This window comes from Betta splendens, chromosome 22 (assembly GCF_900634795.4).
Source record: "Betta splendens chromosome 22, fBetSpl5.4, whole genome shotgun sequence".
In the NCBI taxonomy this organism is placed as follows: Eukaryota; Metazoa; Chordata; class Actinopteri; order Anabantiformes; family Osphronemidae; genus Betta; species Betta splendens.
The window spans coordinates 15271289-15288479 of NC_040900.2; the positions used below are offsets into that span (position 1 = coordinate 15271289).

The 17191-nt window shown below is 41.6% G+C and overlaps 1 protein-coding gene across 2 annotated transcripts in view; it reads right to left on the reverse strand.

Annotated features, from left to right (window-relative positions):
- Nucleotides 1-2118: 2118 nt before the first annotated feature.
- Nucleotides 2119-17191, reverse strand: part of LOC114848125 (peroxidasin) — a 64065-nt gene continuing 48992 nt past the window's right edge. For both annotated transcript variants that reach the window (XM_029138350.3, XM_029138349.3), the window contains 8 exons: nucleotides 10723-11729; nucleotides 10110-10606; nucleotides 9819-9953; nucleotides 7658-7866; nucleotides 7362-7473; nucleotides 6993-7122; nucleotides 5098-5211; nucleotides 2119-4475 (listed from right to left, as the gene is read on the reverse strand). In XM_029138350.3, the coding sequence (XP_028994183.1) occupies nucleotides 4332-4475; nucleotides 5098-5211; nucleotides 6993-7122; nucleotides 7362-7473; nucleotides 7658-7866; nucleotides 9819-9953; nucleotides 10110-10606; nucleotides 10723-11729 (2348 nt within the window). In that variant the 3' untranslated portion in view covers nucleotides 2119-4331. The remainder of the gene's footprint in view (nucleotides 4476-5097; nucleotides 5212-6992; nucleotides 7123-7361; nucleotides 7474-7657; nucleotides 7867-9818; nucleotides 9954-10109; nucleotides 10607-10722; nucleotides 11730-17191) is intronic.

The following is a 17191-nucleotide window of genomic DNA, read 5'->3' on the forward strand; positions in this document are numbered from 1 at the left end:
GGAATCTCCTGCTGTTGACAGTGTTTAGCCCACAGTCGCAACTTTGGTTCTTCCTTGCTCACAGCATTGTCACATAGTAGAATCCTCCTGATAAAAAAATTGTATGTCTCTGTTTAGCAACAACTCAAAGTATACTAGAACTTTTTGCACATTCATCTAAATATATGTCAAACTGAGAATAAAATACTGTACTGTATATCATTAGCCATTTCCAATTCAGGATATCTTTCCTTTAATGAAAGTTTTAACTTCAAGACAGTCTCTTGTTTTGGTCTTGTGTGTATGAACATGCACTCTATTCACATGCTCCATTATCTAATCCACTTCAGGTCTATAGCACAGCTGATCAAGGGTTCTGGCAATGAGAGGGTTATCATGCTGGGTCAGACTGTACCCCACTGGTGTCCACTCAGGACAGGGCAAATCTTTCAGCAAACCCATCAGTCAACCAGTCTGTTGGTCATGCACAGGGCCATCCCATCCTGCCAGCTCAGTCAGATTCTCTTACATTTACGCTGTATAATCTGTATATTCTCCTCACACACTGTTCAGCTACACATAAACACACACAGACACGACATGATAGCTGTGTGTACTTCACCAAAGATAACTTGGCTTCTCTTATCTCTTAACCTGTTTAGTCTATTTGTCAGCAAAGAACAGCGTGGAAAGGAGTTTGGTATTTTCAAAGCCGCCCTAGGGAGAGGAGTCAAATGAAACACACTGTCTGGCGCTGAATTATGGCTATAAATCATGTAAGCTGAACTTGAACGTTGGGAACTGGAAACACCTCAAAGAGGAGAAAATGGGAATGAGACAGTGTGTCTAGCAAGACCAGAAATATCAAAACCAGCAGCATCTGCCTACATACAGTCCAGCACACTCTTATGTTAATATATCATGACCTTATGGACAAGCAGGTAGGGGTAATGTATGTACAGTCCATCTGCTGTAAAGTCAAAGATAAAATTAAGACTGTCATAATGTTTACTTACTGTTTAATGCCACTTATATTCAAATCTTCAAAACAAAGCAAGTCTGTGGACCTGCATTGACTTGTTATTACAACTTTAATATACAGTATGCCACTTCAGTAAGTAATGGTCGCTTGGCTTTTTTTCTGTGTCACCACAAAATAAAATTAATATCTGAATAAACACTGTGTAAACAGAATTTACTTTAGGTATGTATGATAGGTTTAAACCTGATAATCTGTGTGAATACCAGTAGGTTTACATGTACAGTAACTGCTTCTCACTAGACACTAGCAGGAAGCTATCGCATGACATTTCCAACTTTCTGGTGGTGACAAACCACCATTTACCGACTGATCTTGGTAGAGTGAAAACAACCTTCGAGGCATTATACTCGCTGGACACTTCTGGCGAAGGACAATAGTAGTGTATATGTAATGTGTATTTGTACCATGTTGTTTTAGTTGCTAATGTGTTGTCCCTAATTAATTTTTCTCGCCTTTAGCTATTCACTCCTTGTTCCCAACCTCTAACTTTTGAATCCACAGTTCAGTTTTATCTGTTAGTCACTCTTTTAGTTTTCCTTAGATGTTTAGTGCTTTATTATCCAGCTTTGTGCAGCAAGTTTTCCAAAATGTTTTTTCTGCTCTAGGCTGATTTTTGGTTCTTTCGTTCTCATTTAGTCTGATTGTGAGCTCCCTGGGTGAACATTAGTTTTGTGTCGTGTGTTGGCCTGTGATGTAAAGCTGAAAACTACAATACTAAGGAAAGATGATAATGTTTTTCCCTGCCTTGCTTGAAGCAATGCTTTTTTATCTGCACAGTCACTGGAATCCTCATTTCCTGGTCCAGTTGTCTGGTCCAGAACCTCCATCCTGGAAGCCAGCACTGATTCTACAGTTAGGAGCACATGGAATAGTGAGAGGTACACAAAGATGGAAAAATGTAGCTACATGTACTGTATGTAGAAGCATAAATCAAATGCTAGCACAGCTGAGGCTATTGGGCACAGCTGTGTTGTAAGAAGCAACTTAAAAATCCGCAAATGTGAGTTTGGAAAATGAAATACTGTATGAAGCGATGACAGGTCACACCTGTGAGGTTGTTCAGGACCTGAAAAGGAACAGGCATCAACATTTGTGACTGTAATTAATCCGTCTTATGTGTTTAATATTACTGATTGACAGGCATACATTACAGTGCAAACCATTCTTTGGCAAACAATACAAATATCATGGTAGGTACTACAGCCACACTGACCACATGTTGACGTACAGTGCAGGTAAAACATGTTCAGTCTTGCAGAGCAGTGCATTCTATTGACACTTGGAAGCTTGTGAATAAAAAGAGGGCACCACAACGACAAGGCTAATGCAACAAATACTGTATATGACAATACAGACCGGTAATTAATAAAGCTCACAGTGCTTTGTAGTCTAAACCTTGAGCCAAAAAGCATTTATTCCGCAAATGACTCATAATCATCAGTCAGAAAATCAATCATATCAGATAACGATATGGTAATAGTTATTTCACAATGTTACAAAAAGTCAAGGACAAACAAATTACACATCTGTAAACACACATTTTGATGTACAAACCTGTCCAGTACATTGAAACGTGATATGATAACAATCTACCAGTGTGACTGCCTCCCCCATAGGCCACCTGGGACCCTGAATGGTTATTTCTGTAGTGACAGACTCTTGCTCAGGACATAAGCATGTAAAGACACTGCAGTTGTAGCTGCTTTAACACAGAAGCAGCAACGCAAAACATGTAAACAAATGTGACATTTGTTACACACAGTGCATGGGGCAGGGTACAGCTAACAGGAATACATCTGTCTCACAATTGCAATATGGTGGCTAAGACTCGTTTTGATTGACACGGTATCCCAGTCATCAGCACCCTCCCCCAGCATTAGCCTTGTTTCCCCTCCCATATGGCTTCCATTACAGTGGAATGAGGGTCAGAGAGCTGGAGAAGCCTGTGCACTAAACACGTTCTGCTAAGTGACGTCACCCCAGTCTTGAAACCTGTAACATGGCAATGTAAAATAACCAGGTCACACATTCCTAAGCTATAGTAACACTTGAGACCAAGACAGTCAAAAATGTAAGGCACGCGAGGAAAAGAATTGTAGAAAGAAGAGTAGAAGACAAAGTGGCTGCTTGACCAAAGGAATGCATGCAAACGTGTCCTTATGTACACTGGGGCTAGTACTGCAGGTCCACAAGGGCAGAGAAGAACAGCCAGCAGTGGTGGAAGCAGTCCTTTAGTAGTGACTAAAGACCCTACATGAGGAGAATACTGCTGTGGTAAAGTTAGCAGTACAAAAGGCTGAAGCATGACCTCATTACAAGATTCATACATAGTTTCACAGGCTGACACATGCTATTTATCAAATTTTAAAAGCTAATCATCATATTTGAGAAAAACAGTTGGACAATGGACAGTGGTAATAAAAGGATATTCTTTCACTGCTTTCTTAAAGCACAAAATACAAGAAAAGGGCTGAATCAAGGGTCCTGGGATGTAAATTGCCACATCTCTTCACTTTACTCAAGTGCAGGACAGGCCAGCAGATGTGTAGATATGTGGGTTGACTAATAAATTGTCCAGAGGTGCAAAAATCAGTAGACTTCTCTTTTGCAATATACTGAGAAACACTTTTGTTGGGCTTCACATTATCTTCATACTGTATGTAAGTATTTTTATACAAAAAGAGAAGAAAAAAACAGATATAAGACAGATATAAATCACTATGGAGTAAACGAAGAAATACCTTTAATTAAAATTAAACAGTCCTCTCATTTGTGGCTTACTATTAAAAGGCATATGAGGAGTGTATATACTACCTTCCATACTAAAGAAAATACTTTGAAGGCTTGTAAATAGTGTTTGAGTCATTGATGAAAACGGGGAAATAGCACCATTTTTTCTCTAACCTGAGTAATTTTTGTGAGACAACAAAATGGCTGCCATCTATCAATTTACTTCCCTTTCCTGCTTGTTGACGGCAACTGACCCTGCGCTCTGCCATCAAGTATGGTTTGCAGAAGGACAAACGCAGTGGCATTCTTTTACACTTCATTGGAGGAGAGGTTTGTCTGTCTTGTTTACACGCCACCCATTCATCCAACCATCGGTTCAGAAATAAATCCATTTAGTGATTGTTGGCTTGTTGTCAAAGGATTGCAAATCAAGTTTTGGGCTGCTGGCCCTGAAGGGGGCAAGCCCAAAAAAAAAGAGGCTATGTCGAGGTGCTTAGCACACCTGTTTCATCCCCTGTGGATGTCTGTATGTGAGTATGTGGCTTTCAGACACTGGAGTTGCTGGGGGGGGTCCTGAGGGTTAATCAAGGCGGGTATGTGCTTCTTGCAGCTTGTCAACAACTTCTTGCTTAAGGCATTTTGGGCAGCACGCGCTTTTTACTTTTACAGGCTGTTCGCAGTCAGTGGGTGGACAAGACTCGACAAAGCAGGTTACTTGGGCATCCTGTAGGGGCAAAGAAGTGGCAGCATATTAGTTCAACTCAGGGAAACAAATCTGCAACAATAAAAATATCAAGATGCAGGAAAGACAGAAGCATAAGTTAATTTTCGTAGTAACTTGACCTAAACAGAACTCAAGCTTTAGAGCAACAATGTGATGAGGTCAACCAAAAGAAAGAGGTTGTCTTTGTCTTATAAATGAGAAAGGAGTATGAATAGATGTAGTATACTGAGAGTTAACTGAATACTGTAGGTAAGATGGCAACGAAGGGTTAAATGGAATGGAAAGAGATGACTGAATATCTGAGGCAGACAATTTTGGCACACAGCTGCCATCGTCTCTGCCAGCAGCTGGCCCTGATAATGTGTCAGAGATAAAAAAAAATAAAAGGCAGAGAAATACCAGTTGCACACTGTAGGGAGACAATGTATCAGGTGAAGGGTTGTGCCAAAAGGTGGCGAAGGTGCAACGCCTGACATTGAACCAGACACACAAACCGTGTTCTGAAACAGAGCTGAACACGATTAGCTCCTGTAAAAAGGTAGCAGAACGGGAACCGTGTGCATGCGTTTGTGTGGTGACAATCATTCGCACTGTACTGTACCTTTATGTGTCACTAACTTACTCTGCATTCACATGCGGTGCAGGCATCCTTTTTCCACCGGGCTCCATTTGCACGCTCTTCTCCCTCACTATCAGTGCAGTCAGTCTTACTCACATGAGCTTCAAGTCTTTTAATCTACAAAAATACAAGGACAAAGAAAATGCTTGTTTCAACACTGACTCGAGTGACATACAAAATATATGAGCAAGTTTGTGTATGTCCATTCCACACTTTACAGTATGTGCAACAAAGTTTCAGCTACAGTAATACACACTGGGCTCGATACTGTAGTTCTGCTTTTCAGTGTCTGCAGCATGTTACAGGATCCTTACAAATTAACTGCACTGCTGACATGTTTATGAAAAACATATCTGCACTATATAGATTGAACTTTAACTGACAGTATCTTACTCATTATCAGGACATTTGGGTCATGTATTTGATTTCTTCAGTGCATTTAACACCATCCAGCCTGTGCTGCTGGGAGAGAAAATGAAGGACATGCAGGTTGAGTTCCCTCTGATCTCATGGATCATGGACTACCTCACCAACCGCCCCCAGTACATCCACCTGCAGAACTGTGTGTCTGACACCGTGCTCTGCAGCACAGGAGCCTCACAGGGGACAGTCCTGTCTCCTTCCTCTTCACCCTGTGCACCTCAGACTTCAGGTACAACTCTCTGTCATCTCCAGAGGTTCTCTGATGACTCTGCTATTATAGGACGTATCCAGGGTGGTGATGTCACAGAGTACCAGGAAGTGGTGGCTATAGCTTTGTGGACTGGTGTGGACAGAACCACCTCCAACTGAATAAATATCAGTAAAACTAAGAGCTGGTAATAGACTTCAGGAAATCTGCAAGTCCCCTCTCTCACTATCTCACGACTGAGTACAAATACCTGGGATTGTACTTGGGACAATAAACGGGACTGGACACAGAACTCGTCAACTGTGAACAAGAAGGGTTAGAGCAGGATGTACTTCCTGAGGAGGCTCAGGTGCTTTAACGTCTGCAGCTCCATGCTGAGGATGTTCTATGAGTCTGTGGGTCCAGTGTTTTAGGCTGTGGTCTGTGGAGCAGCAGCATGAATGTAGCAGACAGTAACAGACTGGACAAGGTGATCAGGAGGGCGGGTTCTGTTCTGGGGGTGGAGCTGGACCCCCTACATGCTGTAGCTGAGAGGAGGATGCTGGTCCAACCCCACTCTATCCTAGACAACACCTCCCACCCTCTACACAGTGTGTGGATGGACAGAGGAGCACCTTCAGCCACAGGCTGATCAGTATTAGGTTCTCCACAGAACGCCACCGGAGATCCTTCTGTTGGAAAAATACTGCATTTAATCATTGAAACATATTTTGCTGAAGCCTCGTTAGCTGTGCTATAGCTTTGAAGTTTCCTCCCTTCTGCTCTGCAAGAAATTGGGAGTACCGGTGTGTAGCATCCTTATCTGATGTGACCAATGCTTTGTGCAGAAAATATTTCCTATGTTCTGTGTGACTATGCACCTCCCAGAATGCAATACATATTAGGAGCTGAATCCTGGTCTTCTCTTTAGTGAGAGGAAGTTGCCTTCGCTGTAAACTGCTCACTCCTTGCAAGTAAAATCCTGAAGAAGGTCTCAACTGTTTGTGTCTGCTTTATTTAAGATTTACAAAGGGAACTAACAAATTCCCTAACACCTTCCTACCGGTGCCATCAGTCTGTACAACTCTTCCTCTCTCTGGAAGGGTTGATTTCCACCCGTGCAACAACATGTATAATAAAACTTTAGCTAGTAATTCTATACTATATTTACTATAAACAGAGATAAAATCTTAGACACACAGAGAACCAGTCCATCACAGAATAAAGCATGTTCAAAAGGGTAACAATGCTCAGACATTAATCTGTGGGTGTAAAAGTGGAAAATCACCTGTTTTTGTAAGCTTGCAATTGTCTTCTGCATGTCAGACACAAAATCCTGGAAGTTCTCTGAGGGTTTAGTGTGTTTCTTGGAGATCAGAGTCACATTTACAAAATGCTCTACAGGTTTCTCCTCTGGGCTGCAAGGGTGGAAGCACAAACATAAGACTCATGCTAAATCTGTACACCATACACTACATTTTCAGTTTTTTGGGGGGTAATTAGAAATGAACTGAATGGTAGTTACTTATCAATATAGGAATTACAAAATAACTATGTAATCAAGCACAAGATTCTTTAATTTCCCCTCTAAATTATAATCACCTTAATGCAGTAGCATGAATCACATCACTTATTCTTGATGATTATGTTATGGTACCTGTTTTCTTGAATGTTGTTGGCAGGTGTATCCTCTCTGTAGCTGTGCTCAGCTGATCTGCGCCCCCTGAAGTGGTATGACAGTGCATTGAATTGACCTTTGGTTCTGCAGTCTGATGGGTCACAAACAACAGGAGAATGGCAAAAAATGAAACTTCATTAAATGGACCACACTATTTACCATTATCTTTTGGTTGACCTTATCACTATTCAAATTGTGATTAAACAACAAAACTGTAAAAACTGACATAAAGGACATCACTGATAACGAATATATTCACATACACAAACTATTACCTTCACAGCAGTCTTGCCACATGCGCAGATCAATGTGAGGGACGTCATCGCAGCTGCCAAAGCCATGGGGAAGCTCAGCCACCGTGAAAACATCATGTTGGATGCGCGTTATGTTATCACCATTGTCACACAAGACCCGTGCCAGAGAGGCTTGCTTCAACTGTGTCAGCTGGGCAGGAGTGAACACACCTGGGTTTTCATACCAGAATCTAAACAACATAGTAAGAAGTAAGATACAGTGCACTAAGCATTGAGAGCGATTCCTACCACTACAATCACTGAAACCAATGAGCTGATATACGCTTCAGCATCAGTGATCCTAGAGGTGCTTGGCTATAAGAACAACCATGAGAAACAATACCCACCATGGAAACAAAGGTTGGAAGGAAAATCAAGGCAGCTCGGAGGGATGTGAGCCAAATAAGAGAGGCGAAGAGAGGTGCAATGAAAAGACCGATGCCCAAGAGGTACAACCAGATGACCATACCTGAAGCACTCGAAACTGCCAAGCAAAGGCTACAAGCCTTGGCCAGCCGCCTAAAGAGATACACCAGAGATAACGAAGCCAGACGAATAAACCGGCTGTTCGCAACACAACCTGCGAAAGTGTACTCGCAATGGCAGGGTAATAACAGCAGAGCAGACCCACCAAGGCTGGAAACTGAACAGTACTGGAAAGGGATATGGGAGAGGGAGGCATCACACAACAGAGATGCACAGTGGCTGGTGGACCTGAGATAAGACCACAGCAACCTCCCTGAACAGAATCCAGTGACTATCACAGTGGCAGACAACTAGAAAGGCAGTGGTGTTCTAAACAAAATAAATGTAAACTGCATTGCATGGAAGGACAGTCATATAATATATAAAAAAACACTTTGTGCTGCTAGAAAAAGATATTATTCCTCCCTAATTGAGGAAAACAAAAACAACCCCAGGTTTCTTTTCAGCACTGTAGCCAGGCTGACTAAGAGTCATAGCTGTGTTGAGCCTACTATCCCCTTAAATCTCAGCAGCAATCACTTTATGAACTACTTTACTAATAAAATTATCACTATTAGAGAAGACAAACAAACTTCCTTCAAATGACAGAAAGTACTGTCTAGATCCATCAACTTTAAATATACCAAATCCTCGATGGAGCCACTGCGCATCGAGGATGCAGAGGATCTATTCATATTTTGATGACAGGGCTATTCATGATTAGCCTTGGCGGTGCCCTGCTTTATCGGAAGGTTGAGAAATCTGCGGACGGCTTATTGGCACGTCCACCGACCTTGGAGTTACAAATGCCCCTGGGGTCCAGGGATACTCGGCTGGCAGAATTACACCAGAGGATGGCCCGGATTGATGGACTAACAAGTAACATCTCAGCCCGTTCAAATGCCTGGATTACAGGACTGACTAGGATCTCAGCCCACTTGGAGAAGGACAAGAGACAGATGGATAACATCTGCAGACAGACTGAACACTTGGTTACTATGGAGACAGCCTTGTCTGACAGGCTTGAGGAGATGTCACGGGTGACCCATGGTCCCACAAGAGGTGATGAAGCCCTGAGTTCTGACCGATTGGACTATTAATCTGGACAAATTAGTCATAGATTGTTAAAATTACTATTAGAATTGGCTGTGTATTATTCTGTCCCTTCTCCCTCACCCATCCCTTCCCGCGTCCAATCTAGCTCACCAGCTGTGCCTTTATCTTTCTCTTATTGTGTCTCCTTCAAGGACAACTGTTTAACTAGCTTGTAAACATCTTAGTCGGCCTCTGTCATACATCTATAAACAACACTTCACTATACTGATGCAGATACCCCCACCTTACAGTCTCACCGTCTGCTTTCCGACCTTATCGATCTGTCCTGATGAACCCAAGAAATAATTCCAGCAAGGTTTCTACTTGTACTGTGTGCGTGTGTTTTTGTATTGTATTGTTTTGTACTGCAGCCTGGTTCTGTCAGATGGGATGTGTCGCCATAGATGGCTGCCTGGGTGTGCCAACACCAAGAAAAGTTCATAGTTCTATAAAGTGCACTATACAGGACCTGGCAATAAAGTTCTTTTTTATTCTGATGATGTATATATGCTTAGTGTTTTATTTAGAATTTTAAGCTTTATATTTTACAAAAATATGAGATATTGGAGTACTTTTACTGTACCTGTCACCATCACGAACACGTTTGAATTGAGTTGCCAGTAGGCACATAAGGGTTGGCCCAAGTCTGCTGCCAGGGACCAAATCTTCAACCATTAGGGCAGGAAAGAGGTCAATGTTCAGAGGAGTGCCATACAGCCTACCATACAAAAAAACATAATCAAGATCACTAAACTGTGAGTCTGAAAAGATCCAATTCTACATTTACTTGGCCGTTACTGCTGTATGACTATAACACTGGTCCCACTGATACCAAAGTTAATAATAGTATTAATAAGGTAGACAGATTTATTACCTCTGTAATTTCTCACGAACATGATTATTTTTAATTTCGTTCCTCAAATCATCAAACGTCTGAGCCGTGGTCAGGTTACAGAATGTTCGATAGTCATTGTACGGTGGGATGCCATGGTCTCGTCCTCTCTGTACATTCATAGCTGCCAGGTCCAGAGCCACAGTGTGGGCCATTGAGAACAATCGCTCTGTCAGCTCAGTGTTCAGCAACTGTGTGGAAACTCGCATTTTACCAGCTACCCCAAAAAGTCCACGCAATATCGGGTCAATGCCACCTTCGTTTACGATCCGGAACGGGGAAAAAAAGGCCCGATGTAGAGAAATGTGTCCCTGTGGGATAGGGTTGAAGTGCTCATCTAATCGGTAGAGTATCGGGTTGATTAGAGTGTGACCAAAGCGGAACGCAGCAGTGGCAAAAGCGTTGAAAATCCCTGCATTAACATTGGGGTAATAACATTTATAGGAACCCAAAATCTTCATACCAGCTTCTCCCAGTATCTAGGAGATGGGGAAAAAGAATGTTGAAAATTAAACCAACATCATCACAAAATATTAAAATATGAAACTTAAATATCTATATAATTCAAGTCTATAGCTGATACTGCAGCTGTTACCTTTGGCAACCAGTGACTATAGGTGATGTGCTGCATTTGAGCCCCGACTATCTTCCTAGCCTCATGGTAGATTGTGTCTCCATCCCAGTGCGGATTCAGCCTCAGTAGCTCTGTGGCTATACGGTTGTGTTCCCTGAACCAAACTGTGTGCATGGACGTCAAGCCAAGCTGTTCATTGGCGCGGTGGTCTCCAGCTAAGAAACATGGAATTGGACTCTCGTTTTCATCCCTCATGCACTCAGTGGGTGGCCCAGTGGCAAAGGGCAGAAGTGGTTTTCCTGTTCGCTGTATGATACCTTGTCGGAGCAGACCTCTTTGACTGGCCAAATCTCTGATCTCTTCCGATTCACGTTGTGAGCTGCCATAGACATTTGAGGCATCAATATAGGAGGTTATCTGGTTGATTTGCTCTCTTGGATATACACTGTTCATGAGTAGCGATGTCATCCCGCTGCCACAAACTGGGCTGGATCGGACAAAAAACATACACCGGGCGCCACTTCTCAGCTGCCGTTGGTCATTGGGTGGGAACTGTATAGGGAAGCATGGTGGATCATTAGTGCAGACCTGAGAACATAGCTGGCCATCAGAGAACCGCGACTGGCTTAGGGCTACCACTGTTGAATCCAAATCATGGTCTAGAAACTGACCCCACTGCATCAGCATGTGAGTGTAGCGGTCATCAGGAGTGATAGTCTCTGTTCCAATCATTGTGGTGGACACCAGTCTCGGCAGCGGCAACCTGTATGCATTGTGCAGCCGGTTAGTGGCGCCCCTTGGTAGGTTGAAGCCATTGTCATAGACGGACTTCAGGAGTCGTTCAAAGGCAGTGAGTGATGCTCCCCACATTGAGTGCTGAAGGTTGTTGCAGGTGCCATCGTGACTGCGATACTTCTGGTGAAAGCAAATGTCTGAGCAGTTGTTGATGCGCCGATGGGCTGTGCAGCCTGATAGGTTGGCAATTACATCCAGGAAGTGAGGGGAAACCAGGTCATTGTACCGAAATTCTGTGGAAGGCAGCATAAAGTCATTGTATTAAGAGGCCACACATTTCAAAAGTTTGAAATCATTTTAAGCGTGATCAGTAATGTAAAAAATTAAGAATATTCTGGTGTCTGCTTTTATAATGTACAATCAGTATATCTAATATTTTTATCACAAACAAATCAGAGTGTGCTTCGAGCGTCTAGTAATGGAGAAAAAGACACACCTCCAAACAAAAGATCCCGTTCGTCTGATATCTATAAAGTACTAAATAGTACTGTGAAGTAACAGTGTTCTAATAATTTAAGGAACTCATTTTATGAGAGGTCAAAGTTCAGTCATTAGTTTCAACGCTGTTTACTGTAAGAAACTTTGGTAATGGCTTTTTCCAAAACGATGCAGTAAAATCAATTCATATTTGCTGTGGTAGTAGCACTGTGAAAGAACAATGCTTTATTACTTTGAGGAAGTAATTTTATTCAAAGCCAAGTTTTAGAATAGAGGCAAATTGTGCTTTTATACATTTCGAGTCTTTGCAAACATACACAGTAAATTCCATAATTTCTCATATTTTGTTGACTGTTTGAAGACTGTTACCGTAACTATCGCACAAATCATGCCCCTTATCTATAGCGACGGCTGATTTGACCACGGAAAAGCGAACAGCGGCTCATTTGACAGGAGTAATTCACGGCGGAGGATGTGGCTCAGCTGGCAAACGAAAATAAAAAAAAAATTAGAAGAAAGCATCATTGATCTGCAGGCCTGCGGCATGAGAGACCACCTGGTGTTCTCGAGGATTCCAGAACAGGCGGAGGAAAACGCGGAAACCGCCGTTTCCGCGTTTTCCGCAGCAGGAGGCTGCAGGGCTGTCATCAGCGTCGACAAATTGTCCGTCAATGGAAAGCTCTACCTAGACCGGGAAGCAACTCCTTGGCTCTATTAGCAGGTGGTATGTAACAACAATGGCTTAAGATAAAAGGTTTGTTAAAAGAAAATAATAGATGCAAAGGTAACTAAGTACAGTCGTAGCACTTCAAAGCGACCACCTTTTTTACCGCAGTATGTGCGCGTCGCCAGCGCGCCACGGGTGCGTCCCCGACTAAGCATTTTTAATCCTGCAGCAAGATGAAAAAAATCAGGGTGCTAGTCTTGTTTTAACCACCAGGTGGCGCAAAGATGTGAGGTCAGACTGTTCATTTCTATCTGTGTCTGCACATTAAGCACAAAAAACGATGGCATGGTATTGTATCATTAAATGTAGAGTAGTTCATTTTATATTATATTGAAATTTTTTATAAATTAATTAATATAAATAGTATAGATTATTATGTGCCTTTGCTCGCTAGTGTGGGCTAGTGTTTGTTGTCAATTGCCGAAGCTGCTGATGTTTTTACACAGTTTTCAGGCCAGCCGAGAGACACAGTCCCTCCTCCAGCCAATCCAATAGAATAATATAAGTATAATAACATAAAATAGGAATCTATATTTTTTTTTTTATTTTTCAGATTCATCAATCTGTGTTATAAATGTATTTTATATGCATATTTGCACTCGTCTTCTGGTGTGTTGATCATGAGGAAAAAATACAAAACAAACTGGATTCGTTTCGTTTCGTCCTCTCTTTATATGAGCGACAAACGGAATTCAAGTGTTGTTGTTTTTTCGACACAAGGCACGGAGTTGGATTTAAAGCTGATTTTTCGTTTTGAGAAAAAAGCAGAGAACAAAAAACCAAGTCGTTCTCTCGTTATAGCAGCGCTTAAGTTTAACCAAACTCTTAAAATTTAATGACCTATAGTTTGCTCTGACTCTGAATGAAAAGCCCTTATGATAGATGATGTGTCCAGGTAGAGCTTAACCAGAAATGTATGCATGTGATAATGCAGGCAACGAGAGAATCGGGGAAGTGGCGTCACCGTCTGAAGCAGACAGTGATGTGACGTTCCAACGATGGTGCTGAGGAGCCACCTATTCATAGGCAGATGACTTCGATCAAGTTGTCAATGCGCGCTAGTGTTTGTTGTCAAATGCTGATCTCGCTGCTGCCTTTATACAGTATGTCCTCGTGTGTAAGTACTGTGTCGGGTCTGTGTACGTTCTACGTTTGATTTCCCCCTCTAGAATAAATCAAGTCGTTTTCTAGGTTAATTGTCCAGAAAATAAAATACAAAGAACATCCGCTTCCTTATTTGTCTTGATATAAGCGAAAAACGGAATTTAATCACAGCACCGTGTTAAAACCAAATAAACGAGCTAATTTAATTAGATTTAAAGCCGTTTCCCGTTTTCTCGTTTTGTGGAAAAAAGGATTTTATTCTGGGGGACAAATCAAACAGTTGGAACATACACGGACCGTTTTCTGTTTCTCAATTAAAAAGAAACAAACGGCATTTATTCAAAGCAGCGTGTTAAAAACGAAAAATCGAGCTGAAAAGATTTAAAGCCGCTTTCCGTTTTCTCATTTGGTTTCAACGATTTGGTGCAATTAAACAGTTAAAACACTAAGACATAGGCAATGTGCCCTTTAAACGGAAGCTGCAGTATTATACTTTACCGTAATGACATTTACCACAATATCTGCAGAAAAACAATGTTTTATTACACAGGCAACACAGTGGATTTGGAACTCGCTCCGCGCGAGTTACGGCGTCTGATGCTGATTCAGTTCCAAAAGCAAACTTCAAACCCCACCCCCTACTACGTATTGGCACAGAGACATTAACATATTGTCTCCACTCGGTCAATAGGTGTAAAATACTTTAGCTCCGAGACAAAGAAAAAGCTCCATGGGAGATCGGGCGCGTGATCAGCTGCACCTACGTGGCTGTGAGACGCCAAAACCTTTCACTTGACTTTTTTAAACGCTCTTCTTATGGTATTTTACACAGGTCTGGCAGACTACCACTGCTAACGTGTAGAGAATATCATATAATAAAAATAAATAAATTGTTTCTCGGCTGCTACAGCCTCGGCTGCGTTGGGTTGTTAGTGTCCCTTTCACCTGTACCATATGAAATGTGTTCCTACGAAGTTGATCAGCCGCTTTCAGAATCAGAATCGTTTTTATTCACCAGGTTTGAACAGGGCAAACATTATTTTTATTTACAAAAAAAAAATAAAACGTTCACATGTGATTTGTCTGCTTTGATGTACACAAAACTCTTGAAAGCATTTTACTTTACATTCCGTTTATTTTGTTAGTCTCACTTTCATATCTGTCTGATAATAAAAGTGGGCGGGGCTATCAGCCCCGTAGCAAAGGTAAGCGCTGACTGTGGGGGTGGGCGCATCAACATACAGGACAAAGACCTGTGTTCCTCTGCCACAGCCTCCTCTTTCAGCCTGTTGTAATTGCAAATGCTGCACTGAGCTCTCTTTTACTTTGATGAGTTTTGTGTCTACATGAAAGCGGGCAGAACAACGTCCATGCGTGCGTCACGCTGAAAGCGGCTGGTGAACCTCTTGGGAACATGGCTCTAGCTCTGCAATGACTTTATGTGGTACAGGTGAAAGGGAAAATAACGAAATAAACGGAATATAAAAAGGAAACGCTTTCAAGCGTTTTCTGTTTATATTTTCAATGCACATCTAATAAAACTCGTTTTTTCGTAATTTTTGGTGACATGACAGTGCAAACCGTATGGGATTTTTTTTGATAAACAGCTGGTTAACTTTGTAGGAACATGGCTGTAGCTCTGCAATGACTTTATGTGGTACAGGTGAAAGGAGGAATAACGAAATAAACGGAATATAAAACGGAAACACTTTCAAGCGTTTTCTGTTCACCCAAACTTGATGGGTGTACAGTCATCTTTTCAGAAAATTTTTAGCATTTGCATGTTGTTGTAAATGAATAACGAAATCAACAAAATCTACGTTTAAAAAAAACAGTGAAGAGTTCCGTGTCTACATGAAAGCGGGCAGAACAACGTCCGTCTATGACTCACTGCCGAATGCGGCTGGTGAACCTCTTGGTAACATGGCTGTAGCTCTGCTAAATAATACAGGCAGCCAGCCCTATTAATCATTTGTTATTTTCGTGTATGCCAAAATATAAAAATGTTCAGTAATTACAACTTCTGCTTCCACCGGGATTCGAACCCGGGGTAAAAAATGGACACGTCAAGGCTGTTAACAATAAACAAACCATTACACCACGGAGGCGTTGTGACGTAGCTCTACATGGGCCTATATAACATAAGTATAAGACAGCCTCATAAAGGCCAGTGTGGGGGTTGATCGCCACCTATAGGCCAAATAGACGCAACACAGCTCCAACGCGCTGAAAACCCGGTGATACCGCGCTGAAAATGCAAACAGATTGCCGTAAAGGCTGACACATTGAAGTGCTACGACTGTATTATAACTTTACGTCCAGTATTCAAACAGATTTTTCAGTTAAATGTTTATTGTCATTTTAATGTCACTCACTCCACAGTTTAAAAGTGCTCAGGCCCATTACTTTTCTTCCACTTTAATTTTCCTTTCCTTTACTCTTTTTCCATAACCTACTTTTACTCCACACTGTGTACATCCCTCTCTTCTGCATTTTCCCACGTACTCAACCAGCTATGTAGCCCTTCAGCAGCCACACACAAACATCTACTGCACAGGCAAAACATGTGCACATACATAGACAACACACAAATATATTTAAATATATAGTATTTAACCCAGAGTTGGACAGGGTAAGCAAAGCTGTGACTGTCTCTGACACCAATATTCACTCTATCACAATCAGTGATCATACACCAGTGTCCATTTCCTTGATTAAGACAGTTACACATTCAACCCAGAATTAGAGGTTTATTACATTATTACTAGAATGGGTCCCTGTCCAACCAATGAAAGAAATCTAAAGTTGAAATTTAATAATATATTCGATCGCAAAATGGAGTTTCAGATAGATCAGTTACGCTGGGAGAACTTTGACCATGCTAACAAATGTGGTAAATTTCTAGCCAACCAATTAAAAAAATAATAAAGAAAAAACATCCATTCAATAATTAATAAGAAAGGGAACATCACTCATGATCCCCATGAAATAAGTGATGCCTTTAAAAACTTACACCAAGAGTTATATACATCCCAAATAGATCCATCCACTTCAGCCATAGAGGCATTTCTAAATAAACTAGAACTGCCAAATGAAGGAAGAACACACCGCTGTCAGGTTCTGGTTCTGTGCTCAGTTTTATTTTGAAAAGGACTTTGTTCATTGGCCATATTATCATGGTTTGGGGTTCTAGTTTCCATTTCCGGGTTTATTTTGGTAGTCTCCCAGGTTTCTGTTTCAGTTCGAGCTTCACTTCCAGTTTATGTCATGTCACAGCTGTTCCTGCTTCACATGGTCATTACACACACCTGTTTTAAATCAGGAATCACTTCTTGTATTTAACCACCACCTGTGTCCTTAGTTCTCCGCCAGATCGTTGTATGTGTGTTACTGTCATTTTCCAGTTCATTGATCCAGTCCTGCCGT